The sequence below is a fragment of the Rattus norvegicus genome, chromosome 8 (assembly GCF_036323735.1).
Source record: "Rattus norvegicus strain BN/NHsdMcwi chromosome 8, GRCr8, whole genome shotgun sequence".
Classification (NCBI taxonomy): domain Eukaryota; kingdom Metazoa; phylum Chordata; class Mammalia; order Rodentia; family Muridae; genus Rattus; species Rattus norvegicus.
The window spans coordinates 72553431-72576538 of NC_086026.1; the positions used below are offsets into that span (position 1 = coordinate 72553431).

The 23108-nt window shown below is 44.8% G+C and overlaps 1 protein-coding gene across 10 annotated transcripts in view; it reads right to left on the reverse strand.

The window, feature by feature from the left end:
- Positions 1 to 23108, reverse strand: part of Map2k5 (mitogen activated protein kinase kinase 5) — a 227780-nt gene that overhangs the window by 32815 nt on the left and 171857 nt on the right. For 6 of the 10 annotated variants that reach the window (XM_039080955.2, XM_039080956.2, XM_039080954.2 and 3 more), the window contains 2 exons: positions 3206 to 3267; positions 2165 to 2702 (listed from right to left, as the gene is read on the reverse strand). In XM_039080955.2, the coding sequence (XP_038936883.1) occupies positions 2435 to 2702; positions 3206 to 3267 (330 nt within the window). In that variant the 3' untranslated portion in view covers positions 2165 to 2434. Of the gene's footprint in view, positions 1 to 311; positions 358 to 2164; positions 2703 to 3205; positions 3268 to 23108 lie in introns of those variants that run through there. The other 4 variants (XM_017595501.3, XM_006243229.5, NM_017246.2 and 1 more) reach the window with 1 other exon arrangement.

Sequence of the window (23108 nt, forward strand, 5' to 3'; positions counted from 1 at the left end):
TTTTTAAATGTCCTGGTTTTAGGGAGGGTGGGATTGGGGACAGATTTATGTATCACAGGCTGGCCTCACAATCCTTGTGTGGCCAACGATACTCATCTTCTGACCCTCCTGCTTCTACCTCTCAATGCCACGATCACAGATACGTGCACCAAGCTAAGCTATTGGCTGCCACTGATGGATCCCAGGGCTCTGAACATGCTAGGGCAAACACTACCCAGTGGACCACAGCTGCAGCCTTCGTACTGGGCTTTGTTGTGATGTCAGACATAAACATGGAACTGGAGAACTCTAGGGCACTTAAGAAGACTCACCATCAGCTCCTCGGGCGCTGGTCTTTCCTTGGGCTGCTTCCTCATGCTGCAGTAGGGAGACAAAAGAGCCTCATTCATGTGGTTTCTTCCCCCTGTTAATTCCCACCCTGGTTTCTGCAGGAATTTGGAAGTTTGCAATACACCAGCTCAATGCTTGCCCAAATTACTAACTCATGGTTCCTGTCCTTTGGAGACTTTGAGTCAGGCTTCTGGGGACACTGTGAACCAATCTTTTATTAAAATTACTTTTGGAATAAAGGTATGTTTATTGTAACTTTACTTTTTAAAGACTTACTTATTTTATGGGTGTGTTTCCCCCATACATAGGTATGTGTAGCATGTGCGTGCCTGAGCTCACAGAGGTCACACGGTAGTGTCAGATCCCCTGAACTGGAGTTACAGATGGCTGGGAAGCACTGTGTGGGTGCTGGGAACTGAACTCAGATCCTCTGCAAGATCAAATGTTCCTCACCCTGAGCCATCCCTCTGGCCCTGCAATCATTGTGAAAAGAGCAGCAATATTCTCTTCCTCAGCTGCCCAACTTGTTTCGATCTTTAAATCAGGGAAGAATATAGTTCTATTTTGGTCATTGGGAAGGCACATGAGAAAACACTCCTTGTTGGTTCCGGCACTCAATGCCAAGCTTTAAATAAAGGGCAGAAGTGCAGGCAATACTACGGGCCACAGATGGCTCCCGGCACCTCCTCTTCACTTGCACTTATTTTAGCTAAAATGCAAGGCGATAATTCATTTCACAGCTACAAGACAGTTAAGCTTATTTACGCCCCTTAAAGAACCACATTCCTCATGCAAACTGTTTCTTGTCGTCCCTTCAATAGCTATAATTAGTAGCAGTTGCGTGTGCTTAGCTATGTGATGACGGACCACAGATGGTAGAGGGGTGACCATGGCAGCTCCATACCTGTAGCCATGTGCGTCTGTGGGTGGAGTCATGAAGAGAGATTGCTGCGTTTGCTGACAGTACTTTTTTGTTTTTTTTAAATAGAGAGATTTAATGATCATTTGGTAAACAGGAAACAAGACCCATTTAATGACAGACATCAAGGACATTTGCCTCCCTATAAATAACCACACGCGCCTCTCAATGCTGCATCCGTTAGCAAGTGACTCAGGCTGTGTGGACAGTGGAGTCCGTGCTAACAGTCCTGACCTGACATTCCACTGTGTCTCTTGGGGAAACAAGACTATTACCCACTCTCACTTCTGTTCTGGCTGACATCTGTGGAGATTTCAACACAGGTTGTCCCTCCCCATCTCCATAAAACTTTTATATACTGTCGATTAATGTTTTGGACAGGAGGCAGTAAAGCCTCATGCACCGTTCTCCCTGGCTGCCTGGTGTGCTCCACCTCCACGATGGCCTCAGACCACACAGACAGCACACGGATGTCAGGAATCCAACCTCTCTCTGCAATGCCCCAAACCTGGGCTCCAGGCTCCTGGCACTGCAGGTTGCTCCTCAGTTTCTGCACAAAGTGGGGCGTGATACACTTCTGAGTGTTTTCAGGAATTACATGTATTGGAAATTAAGAGGTTAATCTGTTTTTGGACAAGGGCTCTATCGAAGAGTCTTAACGAGTTTCAAGAGCTCACAGGCCTAGTGTTTAATTAATAAGCATTTCCCCCCAGTATGGCATGCTTTGGAAACAAAGGATTTTTGGTGTAAAGATAGTTTCTAAAAGCTACAAAATATGATGTATTTTAAGTAAATAGAAACAATTACAATTTTTAGGTCTGGGGGAAATTTTCTTCCTCATTTTTTTTCTGGTGGAATATAAACCGTACAAGACATTTTCATTAAGAGGTAACATATTACACTCAGTCAAAAAGGTGATAAAGCTTGACATTTATATTAAGGAATATTTCTTGGTTTCACTTTTGTGCAACCATCAGATGGATCATGCGGGGGAGGGGACAGAACATTCCAGTTGAGCAAGGATTCCGGCTGTGGCCTGCACCGCCTTGTGCTCCGGAGCAAAGGCAGAGGCTGCCTGTGCGCCTCGCAGGAAGGGTAAAGGAGGGAGAGGAAGCAGGAGTTGTGGAGTTTCAGAACGCTTGCTGTGTGCTGTCCCCTGCTCTGAAGACCACCATTCCAATGTCCCTAATTGCCTCCTCTCTCTGGGGTAATTCCCCATGCTGGGGTGAGCCAGAGGGCAGTGGAGCACCTGGCCTCCTGAGGCGGACCAGAGAGCTCCAGCAGGACTGGGGAGACGGTGGAAGGGCTAATAAAAGGAAGATGTGTCCTATCAGGAGGGAAAAGGCAGAAGGCTGGAAAAGAACCCCGGGTTGAAAATGGTTTCTTCAGGGTAAAACGGTAAGGCCGTGTCTCGAGGCTCCAATGAGCGGTCCTGCAAAGTCCTGCTCTGTTCCTGCAGATTGGAGAGAGCTTAACAAAGGTCTCTGAAATATCAAATGAGTGAGATGTGACTAAATTGTGTTTAAAATACATCTGAAGATGAATTGTTTACTGAGGATCAGGTGAATTAATATACTCCTGCTTTGACTAATAGGCCGTTTTATGGATAACTAAAGCTTCACATGCCTGTCGATAGGAGCTATAAAATTATGTATTTTTTGGGAAGAAAAATCAAAGTGGTTTCTCAGTTTATTAAGAGGGGGGTGCCTCTAAAATATGTTCACAATCCTGTGCGTAGGTAACATCTACATAATTTAAACAATTTCTTGGCTTTGTTACCCTAGCTGCCCAAGGCCCCAAAGTCCCTCCCATCTCCAAAAGGAAGCAGGGAGAGTCACAAGGTCTCAGACAGCCTTGGAGTTAATGGCATGTATCATTGACATCGAGGGCACAGGGGTTTGCAAACGGGAGGCGGGGGGGGGGGGGGGGCGTTGGGGGTGTGGGGGTGTTGCTCACCACTGAGTGATGAAATGTACAAACGGCTCCGAGAACTCTCCAAGCGGAAGGACCGGCGAATCCTGGAGGGAGGAGGAAACAGTCACCCAAAGTCACAGACCGCTTTTTTTCTTTCTTCCTCTTCCACCCACCGAGGAGGAGCTGGAATGGCATAAGGCCTCATCCAATTAAAAGGACTGGCTGAACCCTCCTCCACGCAGTGAGGTAAAGATGCCAAATTTCAGGGCACACACATTTTGAGATGGTGAGAAACACAGAGCGGAGAGGGAGGGGTGGGGGTGGGGGAAGGACAATGATAGCCACGGGGTAAGAAGGAAGGTAGGCAAAGTGTAAATGAGAAATTAATGATTATTTAAGTAACACACAAATGGTCTTGTAATTAACAAAGAGCTGGGAAATCCTTCTTGTTTTGACCTTTGTTTCTTTTCCTGGATTTGCTATTTACTTACACCTTTCTGTTATTTACATTTTATTTGTGTATTTCCCTGCTCTGACTTGTTAGGATATTTATTTGCATTGTGTTATTTTGCTTGTCTGCTTGTTTTAATTTAAAAGACAGACACTTTGTAGGGTAAGAGGTTTCCTGAGAAGGAATTTCACCGGTTCTGCCAGTCTGAGCCAACTGTTGTGTCAGGAAGCCCTTGAATTGGGGACATAATGAGAAACTCCCACCTCCACAACCAGACAAAAAACCAGGGGTGGCCTTAGGAGCAACTCAGAAAGAGCAGGAGGCTACATGGCAACAAATGACTGGGCTTCGTGACCCAGGGAGAGAACCCCATTGCCATTCGCAGAGGAAGGCTTTAAGAATTTAGGAGTTTTTCCACGAGTGACAGAGAGCGCCGCTGTGTTTATAGCGTGGCAGCTCAGGATGTAATGAAATTACACTGCAGAGTACTTCAACAGTCATCTCATTAGGCCTACAGTTGGAACAAGAGAGCCACATAAAGTAGGCAGCTGCAAATGACTCCGTTCTCATCCATTCTCATTTGCTATTAAAAATACCTTTCGGCGCCTTTTTCCCTCCCTGACACCCCTACACAAAGTGCCCTGCAAAGTATGATACATGCACCTATTTAAATTAACAAAGGAATGACTTATTTTAATCTCACTGTGCTTTGGAGTGCTTTGGCCATTTGGATGAGCAATACATCATTACATACAACCTTCCAGCGCTGCAGGCTAGGAACTCAGAGCATGCAGCATTTGGTGGGAGCCAAACAATTTCTCTAGCACACAACTGTGTCAAATGCATGCATGTATTCATTATGGGGAACGGGAGGAAATAGCTTTGATGTAGTGGGGAGCAGAAGAAGATAAGGGCACCTCTGCACTCCTCGTGTCATTATCAATGGTGGCAGAGGCAGACAGACACAAGCGCACAGCCTCCTATGTGATTAGTAAATATACATATAATTGCTGTGGCCAATTATCAGAAAAATGAGATCGGTAATTACAAGACAGAAAATTAACTAGAACTCTTATTAAGGCTTTGTTTCCGATTCAAACACTTTGGAAACTGCTGGAAAATACAATTAAATCAAAAGGAACTGAGGGGGACAAGGCTGCCAAAAAAAAAAAAAAAAAAAAAAAAAAGAAAAAAAATGTGTGTGTGTGTGTGTGTGAGAAGGTGAGCAAGATATATCTTGGCTTTTGCATGTGGGCACTGAATTTATTCATCCAGAGAAAGCAAGAGCGGAGGGGTCAGCCATGACTGCGGTTCCAAACTTGAATCAGTAGAGAAAGCCTTCCAGGAGGACAGAAAACAAAGGACAGGAGTGTGAAATAAAACCTCATTGACTTCAAAGCATCACTCACAGGCAATACCCAGAGCAGGGCGAAGCAGCTACTCAGAAGGCACAAGACCTACAATAACAGGACCAGTCCTCTGTAACAACACAGCAAAATGGCCACAGAAGTGCCATTGGTTTGAAAAGCAAAAATAAAACATGGTATCAGTTTAAGACCTGGTCTGTTCTGAGCAAAGCCACCATTTATATCTATCTATCTATCCTGGGTCAAGAGCTGACATTTTAGCTGGTGGTACAAAGTTTCAGTCCCAGTGTGCATGAGGCAGATGATTCTCCTGAGGGCAACCTGGTATATAGTAATTTCCTAAACCGTCAGGGCTACATAGTGATAGCCTGTCTCAGAAAAATTAAAGAGAAAAAGAAAACCCAGAAATGACATTTTTTGCGTCTTCAACAGCAGTGAGAAGGTAGTTCAAAGTTGAAGATGCAAAAATTACAAATACTCATCCGAGAAGCAGCATTGTCGCTGCATGGCCTTTTCCTTCTCGGATGTGGGTATAGGGCTACCTATCTGAGTGGCCATTGCTTAATTGATTTATTTATTTACTTATGATTTTTCAAGACAAGGTCTTTTTCTCTGGAGGCCTGGCTGGGCCTGAACTCACAAACATCTGCCCACCTCCACCTCAGGAATGCCGGGATTAAAGGCGAGCAGTGCTTTTCAAACTCAGTCTTTAGGAAAATAAAGCTTGGTACCTTATTGTGGCTGAAAATCACCGAGATGGTTAAACTTTTGGATGGAATTTCTACAAAGATCTTGTATAAAGCATGGTGCTAATGTAGCCGTTGCTTCAAGGTGGGAAGTCAAGAGTCAGTTATGAATCAGAGCCCGGGCAGTTTGATGAAAGGTGTCCCTTTAACACAGCAGAAAGGAAATGAGACACCTTATATGGATATTTAATTTTATTTAAGACCTAATATTACAGCCTGTTACGTGCCTCATATTATAAAACTATGGAACACCGGGTGGTAGACGTGAATAATTAATTTACTTCTGAAAACACCGGCCCATGTTGACTTTGGAGAGCCACAGAGAGCAGATTCTCATCTCAGTGGGGCCTGGAGGAAATCACTCATCAGAGATGTGTGGGGGACAATCTAATCTCAAGTGCATGCCTCAGATATTTCTTTTTTATTTTAAAGTCTCTTGCATGCCTCAAGGAAGCCGATTTTGAGAAGCTGAGGGCTGGCTAGAGGGTGGGTGGAGAAAGCAGGCAAGGGTGGCCCTGGAGAGCACAGTGTTCCACAAAAGCAGCTGTTAACACACCGAGAAGCAGCAGCAAATGCCTGCCAATAGTCAGACGCTTTCGAGAGCACTGTTTCTTTAAAAAAAAAAAAAAAAAAAAAAAGAAGTTAGTGTAGCTCAGGATGAGAAAGGCCTCTAAGATCATGTCTATTTTGTTACTTTGTTCAAACTTTAGGGAAGGAGCAAGGTCAGACATATACTGAAAATTGGGCTTTGGCTTCCCAAAGGTGCACTGAAGGGGAAGCATCCCATCATTGTGGGGCTGGAGAGGACTGGGGACTGAGACCCATGTGGGGAGGGGGGATAGTCAGATGCTCCAGGAAAGTAGATGTGCTACATATCAAAAAGTCCTCTGTAAACAGGGCTCAGGAAAGAGGAAGAAATGCATTTGGATGCGTTGACTGAGGAAGCCAGTACACTAATGCCTCAGAAGTTCTGGTGGGAACTGGGAAGAATGGGTAATAGGCCTATAGGCCCTGGGTACTGGATACACCTCGGGGGCTCTCTTGTCTAGATGCTTTTTGTAAGCATCTAAGCATGAAGGACTGGATTGCAGGAGCAGGCACAACCTCAATCAAAAACTTTAACCTGAGACTTGAATCCCAAAACAACTTTAGAATCCTGCTAAGGACCACAAGCTGGATCCTGCCACTGAGTCTGCAACTGCTAAAGACAGCGGCTGTCATGTAGCCTTTCAGCAAGCAGTTCTCGGCATACAGGGGGGATAGTCTGCCAATCTCAGAGGTTTCATACCTATCTGGTCAGCCCTTCTGCTAACACAGGCAGGCCGCACACCAAAGAACAGCGAAGGACACTGGGAAAAAAGTTTGAATGATGCCTTTGCCTTGTGAGTAATGAACAGTTCAGAGAGGTCAACCCATTACAACCGAAACTGTTTAATTATTAATTATGCACAATCTCTGAGCAAAGGGACAAGTCTGGAATGTTTAATGTGTGCTAACTTCAACTGGACTCTCTCTCTGGGTATTCTGTTATTAGCACTTGTCAGCAAGGTACTCAGGCATTAAAGAAAGGCAGGTAGCAGAAAATCGTGTGTGTGTGTGTGTGTGTGTGTGTGTGTGTGTGGTGTATGTGTGTGTGGTATGTGTATGGTATTTGTGTGTGTGTGTGCGTGCGTGCGTGCGTGTTGTTTGTGAATGTATGTGTTTGTGTGTGGTGTATGTGTGTGTGGTATGTGTATGGTATTTTTGTGTGTTTGTGTGTGTCTGTGTGGGTGGTGTATGTGTGTTTGTGTGTGTGTGTGGTGTGTGTGTGTGTGTGGTGTATGTGTGGGTGGTATGTGTATGGTGTTTTTGTGTGTGTGTGGTGTATGTGTATGTTATTTTTGTGTGTGTGTGTGTGTATGTGTGTGGTGTATGTGTGTGTGGTGTGTGTGTATGTGTGTGTGGTATGTGTATGGTATTTGTGTGTGTGTGTGGTATGTGTATGGTATTTGTGTGTGTGTGTGTGTGTGTGCCTGTACACTCACTGTGGTGGAAGAAGGAAGAGGCTTAAAGACATCCAATCCCAAGTACAGCTGCTGCCAGCTCACAGAGTTAAGTCTTCCAATGAGCACACTTGTGATGACTACAAGGGCAGGAAGGGTGGGTATTCCAAATACAGAAAGCATAAACAAGAAAATGCTTTTGAGACAACCAACTTAAAGGGGGTGGTGTCACTTTTGTAAAAGAATATCCTGTTTGAAAGCCCTGTTTTTTGGCTTTAAAAGGATCACCACGAGGCTGGAGAGGGAATGCTTGTCCAGTGGTTTGGTTCCCAGCACTGGATGCTCACAACTGCCTGGTGCCCCCTTCTGTCCTCCACCGGCAACTTGCACTCATACATACACCTATATGCAGACATGCACACACATGCATATAATTAAAAAGTAAAAATAAATCTTTGAAAGGACCCGTGCCATTAATGTTTATCTCTAATACACCCTACTCCGTCCCCAGAAATAATCATGTGTAATGTGAAGTCTGAATAAGGTTGGGCCCACATCTGTGCCACGTTGGCGTCCTGGTTGCTGTGCTGTGTTTGACTTCTGAGAGTTCTAAGTGGGAAGTAGGTATCTCTGTTGTCTCCGACTGCATGTGAATCTGAAACTATTAAATGCCAACACTTAAGAAGAAAAGGCTATTTAAAAAAGCTTTTTAGACCCTGCTTTGTCACAACTGGAAAAGTTGAGGGACCTTTGTTTAAAACATATTCCTGAGGACTTCAGTTTTATGTTCATTCAGAGGCAAAAACAGTAGTGGGCTTTTACAACAATGTGGTGGTTAATTCAGACGCTGCTAGACATCAACACAAAATTCCGCCCCAAATGGAAAATTATGTATTTGCTCAGTCACATGATAATTTTCTTAATCAAGCACCTACTACATCAATGAGTCTGCACTGTGAGGTGACTGATCCAGTATCAGAGAAAGGCAGATATGAAACTTTGCTCTTCACCTGCCCTCTCCCTTCACTGCAGGGAGCACATGGGGTATGAACAGCGCAGATATTTCCATTTGCACAAAATCAGATATCCCTCCAAACAAGGATTTTATTTTACTGACATATGGAAGACAGAGGGTTAACTAACAATCTTGGGGCTATTGACTTTATTTGTGAGTTCTATGATCATTGTTAAAATCCATTAATGTCTCCTTAATGGGGGAGGGGATGGAGAGATGTCTCTCAGTGGTACACAAGGACGAAAGACTGGAGTTCAGAGCCCAGCACCCATGGGTGTGCTTCTGCAGATACCTATAACCCAAGTACCAAGGGGAATAGACACAGGGTGATTGTTAGGGCTGGCTGCTGTCAGCCTGGCTAAAGAATGAGAGACCCTGCCTTAAAGGAAGAAGGGAAAGTTACAGAGTGCTCCTGACCAGACCGACCTCTGAATTCAGCACATGCATCTGGTCACGGGTGTACACTCTACAAACATGTGCCTGTACCCCTCCCTCCTCACACACATGCACAAGAGAGTAAGCTTTCTAAGTTGTTACTTTATTTTTTTTTTAAGATTTATTTTATTTATTATATATAAGTATGCTGTAGCTGTCTTCAGATACACTAGAAGAGGGCATCAGATCCCATTACAGATGGTTGTGAGCCACCATGTGGTTGTTGAGATTTGAACTCAGGACCTCTGGAAGAGCAGTCGGAGCTCTTAACCACTGAGCCATCTCTCCAGCTTTTTTTTTTTTTTTTTTTGAGACAGGGTCTCTCTACAGAGCCCTGGCTATCCTGAAACTCACTATGTATACCAGGCTAGACTTGAACTAAAGGCATGGGTGCTATCATGTCTGGCCTGCTTTCTAAGTTTTAAAATAGCCCACTTTAAGATATGTTGTTGCTACAGTACCAAGCCAGTAAGTAGTTAACATTAAAGAATCACATGAAGCCAAGGCTGAATCGTGTTCTGTATTTTCATGGTAAGTCTTTTAATTCAAGTCTGCTATTCCTGTGGCTTGGCCCAAACATATCTGGTCTTAGGTCCTGTGGTTCATACTAATTAGCACAGCAATCTTAGATCACTCCATTTCTACTCAAGGGGCTGGGGTCAAAGGGTACTTGTAATTTCAGTGGCTTCAGGTCAGATAGAATAGCATTTTGCTGTCAGATTCCAAATTGGTTTTTGAGCCTCACTGTTCATTCCTTGTGGTAGCCATCTCTGTGTGACAACTGCCAGAATTCACAGGCCAAGTCTGTGTTCTCCTGGGGAGGAAACCTAGTTGGTTTAAAATTTAATATCCAGGGCCAAGGATGTAACCCAGCTGGCATAGCACTCGCCTAGAATTCAGTGAGCCAGGGGTTATTGTCCACAGCATCATGGAAAACTGGGTGTGGGGCTATAAGCCTGCAACCCAGCACTTGGAAGATGGGGGATGGAGGACCAGAAGCTCAAGGCCATTCTTGGCTACTTAGGAAATTTAAGATCAACCTGGAATATAGGGTCTTTAATAAATAAAAAGCCAGCAGCAAAAGAGAAAATTAGATGCCCCCTCTTTTGTTAAATATATGCACAGACATATATGCTAAAGCTTCCAAAAGTTTCCTGTGTAGTAGGTAACTGAGGTCCTGGGTGGGTAGGCTCAATGGGTAAGAGGCTTTGCTATGCAATGTGATATCTTGAGTTCAATTCCCAAGAATCCAAACAAAAAGTAGTACGTGGTCATATGTGCCTATATTTCCAGCCCTGTGTGTATGGTTGTGGTAGTGGTGGTAGGGGGGCAAGAGGACCAGGGGGTTTGCTGGCCATTGGTCTCTCTCTGTGGTCAGCGAGTGACCAGGTCATAAGGGAATAAGGTAAGGAATGACAGAGCAGGACATCCAGTGACTTTTTTTGACCTCTGTGTTCACATAGGTGTGTGCACCCACATATATGTGTACATATACCTTACATAAATACACACACATAGAAAAGACAGTGTTACAGAGGATAATGGGAAATTAGTTAAGTTTAGTATTTTAAAGCCCTCCAGGTTTGGATCTGAACACGTCTGTCCTAACTGATAGGAGAGAGGAGAAAGGTAGGACAGAGGTACGGGTGCTCCTGCTGGTTAGCTGCTCTGTTACAGACACGAGCCACATGCCTCAGCAGAGACCACCTGACGTAGAGCTTATTTGAGAACATTGTCACTTCATGACCTGACGTGTACTCTTTATTCCATGCTGAGATGAACTCGCCCAATCCAGGGAGTGTTCCGAGGCCAGCACTGGTGCAGGAACGAGGCTCTGTATTACTATGGCGTGGGAAGACATCAGCAGAGAAGATGGCCTCTGAAGGCTCAGCTGGAGCCCAGAGCCCTCTACCCACCCCACTCTACATTGGGCCTGAGTGGAGATAGTGAAGGATGATTCAATTTCCACCCTGGGTCACTCCATGTCTGGGGTTGCCAGACGTGACAAATTATATGTGGGGCATTTTGGTGTGAAGTTCTGTCTTGCTGGTCTGGCCTGACAGTAGCAGTTCATTTAACTTGTCTCAGATGGACCTGGAACCAGGGGCTAAAGGCTTGAATTCTCACTACAGAAACACGCACCCTGCCCATAAACCCTTCAGTCAAGGGAACCAGCTGTTAGCCACGAGAACACTACCGCCAGATGGCTTATAAAAACCCACGCCATACAAGTGAGTAGGACCAAAGGAATTTGTCTCTGGGTAACTGAAACTGACATCACAGATATCTTTTCAGTTACCTACATTTTAGAAGTTCCTCAATAGTATACGGTGAAAAAGAGAAGCATGCTTGCCGTCAATTTCACGATGAACCCAGCTCAGTTACTATACTTACTTGCTGTCACTAAACGATTTACACAGAGACTTCCTAAACATGGCAAAGATCTGGTGTTTTAGAAATTCTTTGAAAACAGAACTGGAAAGGGAGTTCGTCTTCTCAGCTGTAGCTGAGGTGGCACCTTCCCCAAAGTCAACAAGAAAAGCATCCTTTTCTCTTTTAGTTTTGGGTTCTTGCTACTCATAAACTACAGGGAGCAGCATTATTTAGAGGTACCTGCGTGAACCCCCACACACAATGCAGTCACACAGCTCCTTTGCCTGCAGCTCAGGCACAGCCGCAAAAGCATACTTCGTCACACTGCAATGGGGCTTCATTTACAAAAGTACAACCCACTACTGTCCTTACTCTCTGTGGCTTCCCGATGCATTTCATAAAAACACTGCAGCAGATAATCAAGCGTGACCACTGACATGCACAAGATTGAGTTTTAGGGACCATTAAATGAGCTCACCCTCGTGGGAAGTCTCTCACTCCGGCTGGTCTTCAGGTAATTATTCAGCGACTCCTACCTGTGGTTCCCCTTGTCCCCATACAGTCTTTGAATTCCATATGCTGCTAAGGTCAAGCTCTTTTTTCCTCATGGAAAGTCCAGCTACACACCTTGGAGCCAGGCCCCACATTATCATGCAAATATACGCAACTGGCATTTATTTCACCAGGCACTCACTGCAGAAGAGCGGATTAAAAGCTGTTTCAGATGGAAATTTATCAGAAGCTAGAGTAAGCAAAACGGGAGAGAAAAATAGTCGTCGTGGTTCTGAAACGGAGGTCTAACCCCTTTGCACATCCTTCCGCTGCACAGACACCTGACCCATACACACTGCTCAAATGCAAGAACCTGGCAGGTCTGTGTCCTGAAAACTCCCATCAAGCCAGACTCACTGCACACCCAGAACCGGCATCGCCACACCGTGTGTCCCCCGAATGCTCACTCGACTGTTAGAATAATTATTGCCATTTGCCACCTGCACTGCAAGCTATGGATATGGGGGAGACCAGAACCTGGTGACTCATGGTGAGGAGCTGGGCGGACTCGGCTTACATTTTTACCGAACCCAAAGGCCCATCAGCTACAATAGCAAGCTTGGGATTGTATGTAAAATTGCGCTGCATTTGGTTTCAGAGAATAATTAACAGGGAGGGAATTTAAAGCTGGCTGAAGGAGACACTGCCTCAGTTTAAAATTAGTTACTCTGAGAGGAACAAAGGCGGGGGAAGAGGGAGAGGATGCGAAACAAAACAAAACTACGCACTGTGAAATGAGTAAGTTCAGTTAGAATGTTCACCAGGATTTGGAAAATCATAACGCCATCTGCTACTCTGGACCTCAGAACATCAGGGATCTCGGGGGCCCAGACGCTTCCATTTCCAGGAGGAAGGAAGACGGCTGCCTCCATTCTGGAATGGAGGCCAACACCCAAGCCGACCAGTCTGTGGTCTCTATTGAGGACAGTTCACTTCTCACACGACCATCTCCCCTGGTTTAGGGAAAACTAACAGCAGGCAGGACCATTACAGCAACTGACCCTGGCAACCAGCATGGGTTCAGGGTGTGAAGGCCCCATCATGGCGGATTAAATGAGCACGGTCCTACGGCTGGGTAAGACTCCACAATAGCGCAACACATGTTAAATGGCAGCAGCCAGGACTGGCCCCATCGGGCAACTGCCCATTCACACGATGCTATTCACAGGCCTCCGCCACCACGAAATTAATTCATTAATAATACATCAGGTTTCGTGGACAATTCAAAGAAACCACACAAAGCTTACGCATCCTGTCTGGCCTAAAGAGGCGGATCCTCCCTCCCAAATATCCATGAAATCAAAATCACAGCGATAGAAAAAGAAAAATGTGGAGAAAAATCTCTCCATTGAATTTGCTCAGCGCTGAAAAAAATTTATAAAGCTGCAGATTTTCAGCATAGTTAGTGAAACACGATTTTATATGTTTTAAAAATTATTTTTCTTCCTTCAAGGGACTTTGAACATCTTTCAGACTATCAGAGAGAGAGAAAATTCTCTTACATTGTTTCTCCTGTAACATTTTTTAACTCATTTCTTTCTTATTCCTCCCTCCCATGAACTCATAAATATGAATTAAATATAATTATAAGTGAACAGAACATTAACTTTTGGATTACTGCTGTGTTTTTGTAGAATGTTAATGTCATTTCTAAAGAAACAGTTATTGTCAATAGGAGAATGTAATTACTAATGGAATCTTCAAACCAGCCAAACTGCATTAGTTTAAACACACTGGACATTTCAAAGGAGGTATTAGGTCTCCAAAGACTGCTGCACATAAAAGGACTGGGTTTCGGGTTTCCCACGATATACGCTCCCATTGCTATAAGACACCGGCCTAGTTAACACACAGCTGGAGGACAGGGCTGTTGTGTGCATCCAGGAGCACCGGCTCTCCCAGTTTCTGAGGCCTCCATCATCAACCCACACAAACTGCAAATACCAGAGAGAAAGCTCATCAGATAGCTTCCCATTTGCCAGGGAGGGTGGGTCACACGTGGCCAAAAGTGCTGCCTGCGTGGGCTGTGGAGGGCTGGGGCTGGGGCTCTGTCTCCTTTAGAATATGTGTAGTCCCATGCTGGGGGAGGTTCACAGACCCTGTTCAAAAGCTGCCAACAGGGAGGTGGAAGCTGTCTTCCCCTCTCGCTAGCTTCGGAACCCAGGGAAAGACAGCAGGATGTTCTCCCTTTTAGTCAGTTCATACAACTTTATGAGTTGGAGGGGCACTGCTAGGTGATCATTCTTTTTATTTATTTATTTCCATTTTTTTTAAAATTGGGTATTTCTTATTTATATTTCAAATGTTATTCCCTTTTCCAGTTTCCTGTCCATCAGCCCTTTAACCCTCTCCCTCCCCTTCTATAAGGGTGTTCCCCTCCCCATCCATCCCCCTTACCATCCCCCCAACAATCCCCTACACTGGGGGTCCAGCCTTGGCAGGACCAAGGGCTTCTCCTTCCACTGAGATGATCATTCTTAATGACCTTTCCTTACCACTCTCCCTTCTCACAGCCGAGAACCTTCTTAGTGACCCTGTCCAGGAATGCTTCTTTCTGCAGAGAATGGGACTTTCCTGGCTCCTCCTTTCCTCTCCCTTCAGCCTCAAAGACGCGGAAACTGAACCCTCAGATCTTTTGACTTTACCCTGAGCTACACTATATCCTAGTCACAAACTACAGTATTTCTTTTTTTTCTTTTTTCTTTTTTTTGGAGCTGAGGACTGAACCCAGGGCCTTGTGCTTGCTAGGCAAGCGCTCTACCACTGAGCTAAATCCCCAGACCCCTACAGTATTTCTTAAAGATCTGTAATCATTATGTAGATGGCAAAGGAAACTGAATCCTCCCATAACCCCCTCTTTCTCTTGAGATGAAATTCCATGTAGCTCAGACTCCATGAGACAGATGACCTTGAAGTCACTATGCAGCTGAGGATGACCTTGGACTTGGGGTTGTCAGAGGTAAAGAATGATGCTTTAGGGGACAGTCAACAGTTTTTTAAATAAGATAAAATATTTATTATTTTAATTTATATGCACATACCCCTGGATGCCAGAGGACATTGGATCGCCTAGAAAGATAGTTTTAAGCCATCTGATGTGGGAGTTGGGAACTGAGCAAGAGCTGCAAGAGCAGTTAGCATTCTTAACCATCTCGCCAGCACCAACAGTCAAGATTTAAAACGACGACGACGACGACGACGACGACGACGACGACGACGACGACGACGACGACGACAACAACAACAACAACAACAACAACAACGACAACCATAGCCCAAGGAGCTCCTACACTAGAACCTGTGGGGAGCAGGGCTCTGGGCTAAGTGACCTAATAGTTTATCAGATCAGAGGAGCTGCATGGTCCTCTGTTAAGTTTTTTTTTTTTGCTGGGGGGGAGGTGGTGTGCTGAGGATCAAACTCAGAGCCTCATGCTTGACACACTCTACCACTGAGCTAATCTCTAACCCATGAGAATGAATTCACCATCAGGAAGATACAATCTCATTTATGAATGCTTTTTTTTTTTTTTTTTTTTCCGGAGCTGGGGACCGAACCCAGGGCCTTGCGCTTCCTAGGTAAGCGCTCTGCCACTGAGCTAAATCCCCAGCCCCGTGAATGCTTTTAAAAGTATGATTTTTAAAAAACATTCAAAGCCACAATGAGCTGAGCATGGTGGCACAAGCTATATAATTCCAGCACTCTGGAAGCAGAGGCAGGAAGATCACGAGAGTTTTGGTCATATGATAACTCTATGTCTAAGATTTGACAAACTGCCAGACTGCATTTCACAGCAATCGTGTCGCTTTACATGTGTTCAAGCCCCTTATGAGGGTTTCACCCTGTCTAAGGTCTGGTCAACACCAGTTCTTTTGGTGTCCCAGCCATTCTTCTGAGAGGTAAATGAAGCCTGATTTTTTGGCAATGTTTAGGCCACAAGTCTCCTTATTGGTCAGTCGCAGGTCTTTGGAATAATTCAAATCCCTTGCTCATTTGTCTTTTTTCTTGCCATTGACTTCTAAGTATCTTTACATATTCTGGATACTAGATTGTTATCACACACACATACACACACACACACACATGCATGCATGCACGTTTACATATTTAAAATAAATATCTTTTCTTATTCTATTCTTAACCCCCCAGGTTGCTCAGGATGGTTTTAAAGGTCTGCTCCTCCTGTCTCAGACTCCTGGTTTTGTCTGGAAGCATGGCTGTGTACATCCAGGCAATTTGTTGCCTCCTGTCTCTACCCCAGCTTCCTGCCATCCGCCACTGCCACGCTACCTTTATTCCTACAATTTTACTCTAAGTTTTGAAATATCTCAATCTTCCTCCCCCAGCTGTTCTGGCTGCTTTGAAGATTTTTTTAATGTTTAATTATGTACACGTCTGTGGGTGGGCCAGAGCACTGTGTCCCTTCAAGCTAGGATTATATATGATTGCGAGGGCTGAGGGTGCTGGGAACTGAACTCTGGTCCTCTGCAAGGGCAGCGAGTGCTCTTAACTGCAGACCTTGCTCTCCAGCCTCATGTTCTGGCTACTCTTAAGTCCTTGCATTTGCATATAGAATTTGGAATCAGCTTATTCATTTATGCATAAAGTATCTCAGTAGCATTTTGGCAGGGATTACATTGACTCTGCAGATCAACTTGGATATGATCACCGTGTCTTTTATTATTTTTAAAGATAGTCAGTTAATATGCTTATTTAGTGCATGTGTGTATGTGTATGAGAGGATAATGTGCGTGGGGCCAGTTTTCTCCTTCTGTCATGGGGACCAAACTCAGATGGTCAGGCTTGGTGACAAACGTGCCATCCCAACTCAATATCACCTTCCTAAAACAGAGTTTTTACTACATAGAATATATTTCCCTTTATTTATGGTTTTAGTTTCTTTTACTATTTTATAGTTTCTTTTGTTAAATTTCTTTCCTTTTTCTGCAACTACAATGTAGACTGCCCTGTGTTTCTGCCTGTGTATGGAGACTACAGAAACTCAATGACATTAGCATGCTGATGCGGGCCTGCGGCTAGAATTACTTGTCTGTTCTTGGGCTGTGCTTATGTACTATGACAGCACATGCGAGTCTAGTTTTACTTCTCTCTGACGTGGATTCCTTCTACACAGACATGCTCTCGGAACTCCTTCTACACAGACATGCTCGCTGAGCGCTGAATTGGAGATACAGTTTGTCTTTCCTTGGTTTCCGGGGGGAATGGCCTTTTACCATTAAAATGTGCTAGTCTTTTATTTGGCCTTCGGTAGGCTTCTTATCTGGTTCTGGGAGCAACTTTCTAGTCTAGATTTATTGAAGGTTTTATTGGGAAAGAGTGTGAGATTTCCTGAAGTATTTTCATCCCTTCCTGAATGAAAATGGTATGTAATGCGATTGATTTTCATGTTCAGACAGCCTTGCAGTCCTGGCATAAACCTCACTTATGACATTGTCCAGTTTTAATTCGATTTGATTTTTTCACTGCTGTGATAAAACACTGAACAAAAGCAATTTGGGGAGGAAAGGGTTGATTTCATAGGACGTGTTTTAGACGTCATGGATCCAGGGAGCCAAGGGAAGAAGGAACTCAAGGCAGAAGTTTTGAGCAGAAACTCTGGGGGATGCTGCTTACGCGCATGCTCCAGGCTTACCTTCAGCTACTCCTCACGCCCTCTATCCTAGGAACGGTGTCCCTACTTCAATCAGCAAGTGCTCCACAGACATGCGTGCCCACAGGCCATTTGACGGCCAATTCCCAACTGAGGCTCCCTCTCCACCTTTAACTCGTGAGTTTCATACCGTTTGGTAGCACACAGCTTTTCAGAGCAAGTATTTGTTTATTCATTCATTTATTTTTTGAGACACGATCTACCTGTGTTATTAAGTTGGCAACAAAACTAATCAGGATAGTTATGATTCCCTATAACTTTTGCTGAGTTCAGGATGTAAAATCCTGTTGGTGTTTTCATGGAGGTTCTTGTATAGATTAGGGATACTGGTCTGCCGTGTTTTTATTTGTGTATGTGTGTGGATACAAATGTGCCACAGCACATACATGGAGGTCAGAGGCCAACTTGAGAGAATCATTGGTCTTTTCAATATCTGGGTCTCAGGGATTAAACTGCTCGTCAGCCTTGGAAGCAAGCACCCACCCACCAGGCCATGTTGTTAGCCCCAGTTTTCTTTCTTGCCAAGTCTGTGGGCTCAATTATCAGTAGTCCAGGCTTCATATGAATGGTGAGATTAGTGGTTCTCTCAACCCTATTTTGGAAGCATCTAAGGAGAGGTGGTGTTAATTCTTTAAACACTTGGTTAGGCTCACTGTCAAAGCAACAATGCTGAGCTGGCTTTTATGGCAGGTTTAATTTAGTTAACGTTTTGTCTTATAGGGTTACTCTGTACTGCAATCTGTGCTACCAGGAACTGTGTATTCCGTACACGTGACTTTAGTCTGGTGGCATATGTTTTTTCAGAGCACCTATTTTATTCACTCACTCAGTTATTTATTTGTGAGGCAGGCTCTCCCTGTGTGGTCCAGGCTAGCCTTAAACTTGTGGTAATCTTCTTGGCCAAGCCTCCCAAACTGGAGGTGCTAGCAGAAAATGCAGGGCTCGTACATCCTTGACCAAAGACCCAGCATGTGGCTTTAAGACCTACATGGAGCAGTGAGGAAAGATGGGAGCGCCCTCCCAGACAGCCACACATTTTGTTAGCCTGTGTGTGTGTGTGTGTGTGTGTGTGTGTGTGTGTGTGTGTGTGTGTGTGTTGAGATAGGGTTTCTCTGTAGCCCTGGCTGTCCTGGAACTCAGAGAACTGCCTCCCAAGTGCTGGATTAAATGTGTGTCATCACCACCTGGCTCCCCCCCCCGCCCCCCGCAAAGAACCAATGCTTTGCTGATTTTTTCCTTCTCCATATCATTTCTGCTACAATCTTTGTTATTTATCCTTCCTACTTGCTTGGCTTCAGTGTGCTCATTCTCTGCTTTCTGCGGGTGGAACCTCGGGCTAAGGAACTGAGATCCTCTTTTACAGCTGTCCTGGTTGGGTTTCCCAGGACCTACTTAGGTTTGGTCATTATCCTGCTGTAGTGTATGTTCACATATTTGTGAATTTGCTAGGTTCTCTTCTGTGATTACTTCTGCTTCCTACCCATGGGCTCTTTGGCTCTTGGTCAGGGGTCTGGTTTGTTCACTCTGTCAGTGCTCCCACAGTGGCCCTCCTTAGGGAGCCTTATTAGAGAAGACAAAGGGAGGTCTATGCCTTGCTACCCCCAAGACCAGAGCCACCTCCTTTCCATGTGAGTGGAGAGAAGACTCAGGGTTCTCAGAATCACTTAGCATCTCACCTAGGCCTCTGCTTTCCACACTCAAAGGCCTAGGCTGTGAGGAGGATGGAATGTTCGCTCATTCACAGAACTCGTAGTTCTAAGACACCAATACACAGTCATTATTTCTGAGCAGATATAAAATGTCACTTCAACAAATTCACTTTTTATGTGTAAAATGAATAAACAGAAGTATAAATCAGGGATTTGTTAATGGTTCTTTTGAGCATCTACAGATGCTATGCAAGAATTTATTTTTAGTTATAATATACCTGAAATGTATGTATATGCTTAGAGTAAAAACTCATTTTTCTGGTTGTCATATTTTAGACAACATGAACATTCTGGAATACATCTGTGATCTCAAAAAATGATTTATAAGATAGTTTTAGGTCTTTATGCCTAACGTTTACGTTTTCTCCTTTTTTAATCTAGGCAACTCCATTTATCTTTTAAGACTGAGTTTAAATGCAATGCCTCCTTCCCCACCCCAGCCAGGGCTCCACAGCAGTCATCCTACACGGAGCCATGATTGTCTGCTCTCTGCATGATCTTTCCCAAGGCTGTGGACCATGCAGGGTCAACAGACTGCTGCTGAGGGTTCCTTCAGACTTCCTGTTCTCAGCCTACCCACTGGCAGTTCCACTAGCTGGCTTGAGAGATGGTGAGATCTGTGACACAGACATTGCTGTTTTATCTCCACTGTGACAATCCCTATCTGGCCAGCCCTTTGCCACACCAGCTACCCTGGGAACCCATGAACTGGAGGGTTGGGGAACCTTTACTGTTACAGTGTGAGGGTTGGCCCTACCCAGGGGACCATGGTTCTTCTTCCCTGGCTCACTGACTTGGGCTGCAGGTGGCTTGGTGGCCTTACCTGGAAGTCTATTCCTTCTGGGTTTGAGGCTGTCCTGAATGTTTTCAACTGAGGCTAGTACATAGCTGGCACTTGATAACTATTCACTCTACTGCATCAGAAGGACCTGAGCTGCTGTCTCCCCCTTCAGACAAGGCTGTTGGATCTTAAAAGAACTACCTAGGGATCTGATTTAATTGGATCCATTTTAATTTTGCTAGAGTCACCATTAGGGATGTCAAGACCAAAGGCAGATGGTAGAACTGTTTGGATGGCAGATGGATGGTCTCTGACAAGAACAAGTGACCATGAGAAGAGAGACAATCTCCAGAGAGCACATGAGGAACACCAATTATGGAGGGGCTTGGTGCTATGACTTCAAGACCACCACTGAGTGTCAAAGCCAAACACATAGTCACATTCAGTGACAGCACAAAGTCAGCTCCTGTACTTTCATAGCCTCAGAGGTCATTGATATATCTAAGTTCAGTTTAGCAACACATCCTAAGCACAGACCAGAATCTCAGAGAAAATGGTAAAAGTCATTTGCTACACTGCCAGCAGGCTGCCAAGAACACACATTTCTTTGTAACATACGCATTTCTCACAGATAGCAGAGACAGCAATAACATTTCTGTTATACAGATAAAGGAGCTGTTGTATTCCTGAGGGGTACTAGGTACTTAGAGAACCAGGTACAGGTAAACAGACAGGTATTAAGAAGTTCTCTTGAGGGGGCTGGAGAGATGGCTCAGTGGTTAAGAACACTGACTGCTCTTCCAGAGGTCCTGAGTTCAAATCCCAGCAACTTTATTATGGTGGCTCACAACCATTTGTAATGGGGACCCATGCCCTCTTCTGATGTGTGTGAAAACAGTGACAGGGACAGAAATAGTATACTCACATACATAAAATAAATAAATTAAAAAAGAAAGGCTCTGAGAGTTACACCCCAGCTAGTTGGCTCACAGTTACCCAAGCATCCTGGATTGTCCGGTTTCTGATGGGAGCTCAGCACTCTGGTCGCCTTGTCTGCCTTTCCAGTCTGTGGCCAAGTCTCATCTTTGTGACTCTTATGCTCCTGTTTAGTCTTGGTGTCTCCTGCTTGGACATCTGGTGGCTTACTCCTGCTTGTGTCATAGTTTCTTCCTTGACTCTCAGGCTGCCTCTAACACTCACCTCTGGCCACTTTGGGGCTAACTGGCTCCTGAATGCCTGGGTGTTGATTAATTACTGTCCACTCTCTGCTATGTTATAGTCAAGGTCAAGCTGGAATGGGTAACCTAAAATGCCACATTAGGATTTGCTACAGTTATGTGTACAAGACTCTAAATGTGCCTGAACTAGGCTCACTTAGCAGGTAGTACTTAAGACTATGTGTGTGCATGCTTCTGTGTCTGTGCAGTGCTATGTGCACATGAATGCTGGTTCCTGCTTAGGTTAGAGGCATAAGTTCCCTGGAAGCTGAAGTTACAGGCAGTTGTGAGCCATCCAATGCGGGAGCTGGGAATTGAACTTGAGTCTCATGCGAGGCTAGTACACTGAACCATCTCTCCAGCCTTGGTGGTACTTTTGACTTGACTCTTCCTGACTGGTTATATTTACTCACAGAAGCCCTGAGAATCAGAAGCAAATGAAGTTGGAAGAGAGTTTGCAACCTCATGGGACCTAAATGAACAGAAGCTGTCCATGATGAACGCCAGTTCGCTGTGCCCAGGAGGCTTTGTGTGTTTGAAGCATCACCACTGAGCAGTCCAACCCAATGACTGGGGCTCAAGACTCTGCTTTTTTTGTTTGCTTAATTTGAGACGGGGTTTCATCATAATAATAGCTCAGGCTAGTCTCAAACTTAGTCATCCTCTCTCAGCTCCCTGAGTGCTGGGGCTGTGCATGTGTTTGGGTTCTGCAGTTCTAATACGTCTTAGCTATGCTGATGTGATTAGTCTTTGGAGTGCTATACAAGGAACAGTGACCAGTGACACACACAGGGTCAGAGACAGTGCACACAACCCTGACCCGTGCTTTCTCCGGTGCTGTGATGTACTTGCCGAAGGCAGTTCATCTGGCTGTCCCTCTCCTAACAACCGTCCTTGAGGATTGTTGAGAGCCTGGCTAGTTTAGGACGTTGCCTCAGTTTCAAGACCAACTTGGTTTTAGTGAAGACAGTGTCAACTTCCAAGTTCCTAGAAAGAGGGGATTTTACCAGGGTTCTGGACTAAGCAGGAATACTACCTTCTAGTTTTCTTTTCTCTAAGGGAGATATTTTGCTTTTGTCTAAGAAGAGCATGCCATTTAAGTGTAATACTATTGTCCTTCAGTATGACTTTATAATATCTTCAAGTAAACTAAATAAGTAAAATACTTTAAATGTACAATGACCATTGTGTCTGAAATCAGAAATGGAAACACCTCTTTAGTTACCTGGCTATACATGTATCGCTGGTCGGAAAGACATGGTGATGCCCAGGAGTCAGTCACACCAAGATAGAGCCCAGGAAATGGTGCAGGCTGTGCATTTGACTGGCTAGGCCAAGTATTCCTGGGCACTTTCCCAAGCAAAACCGGAAGGGAATCTTAGGAAAATGGCTTAAATAGAAAGATTTTGATAGGGACAGGATGCTTTTGGAAACCAGGATGACAGAGCTATTGATGAACTATTAGGTACAGGAGGCCCATCTGATGATTGAGGGGATGGGGTCTCCATTTGTTTCAGGATGATGCCTTTGTTTCTCACCAACATGGTTTACGACTTGCAGGGGATATGTGGATGGGTGGGCGGTGCAGACATGGAGGACCAGAGCGCCTGCTCTTGCTGCTGCTGGGATGTTCATGAGCTCGTTCTTT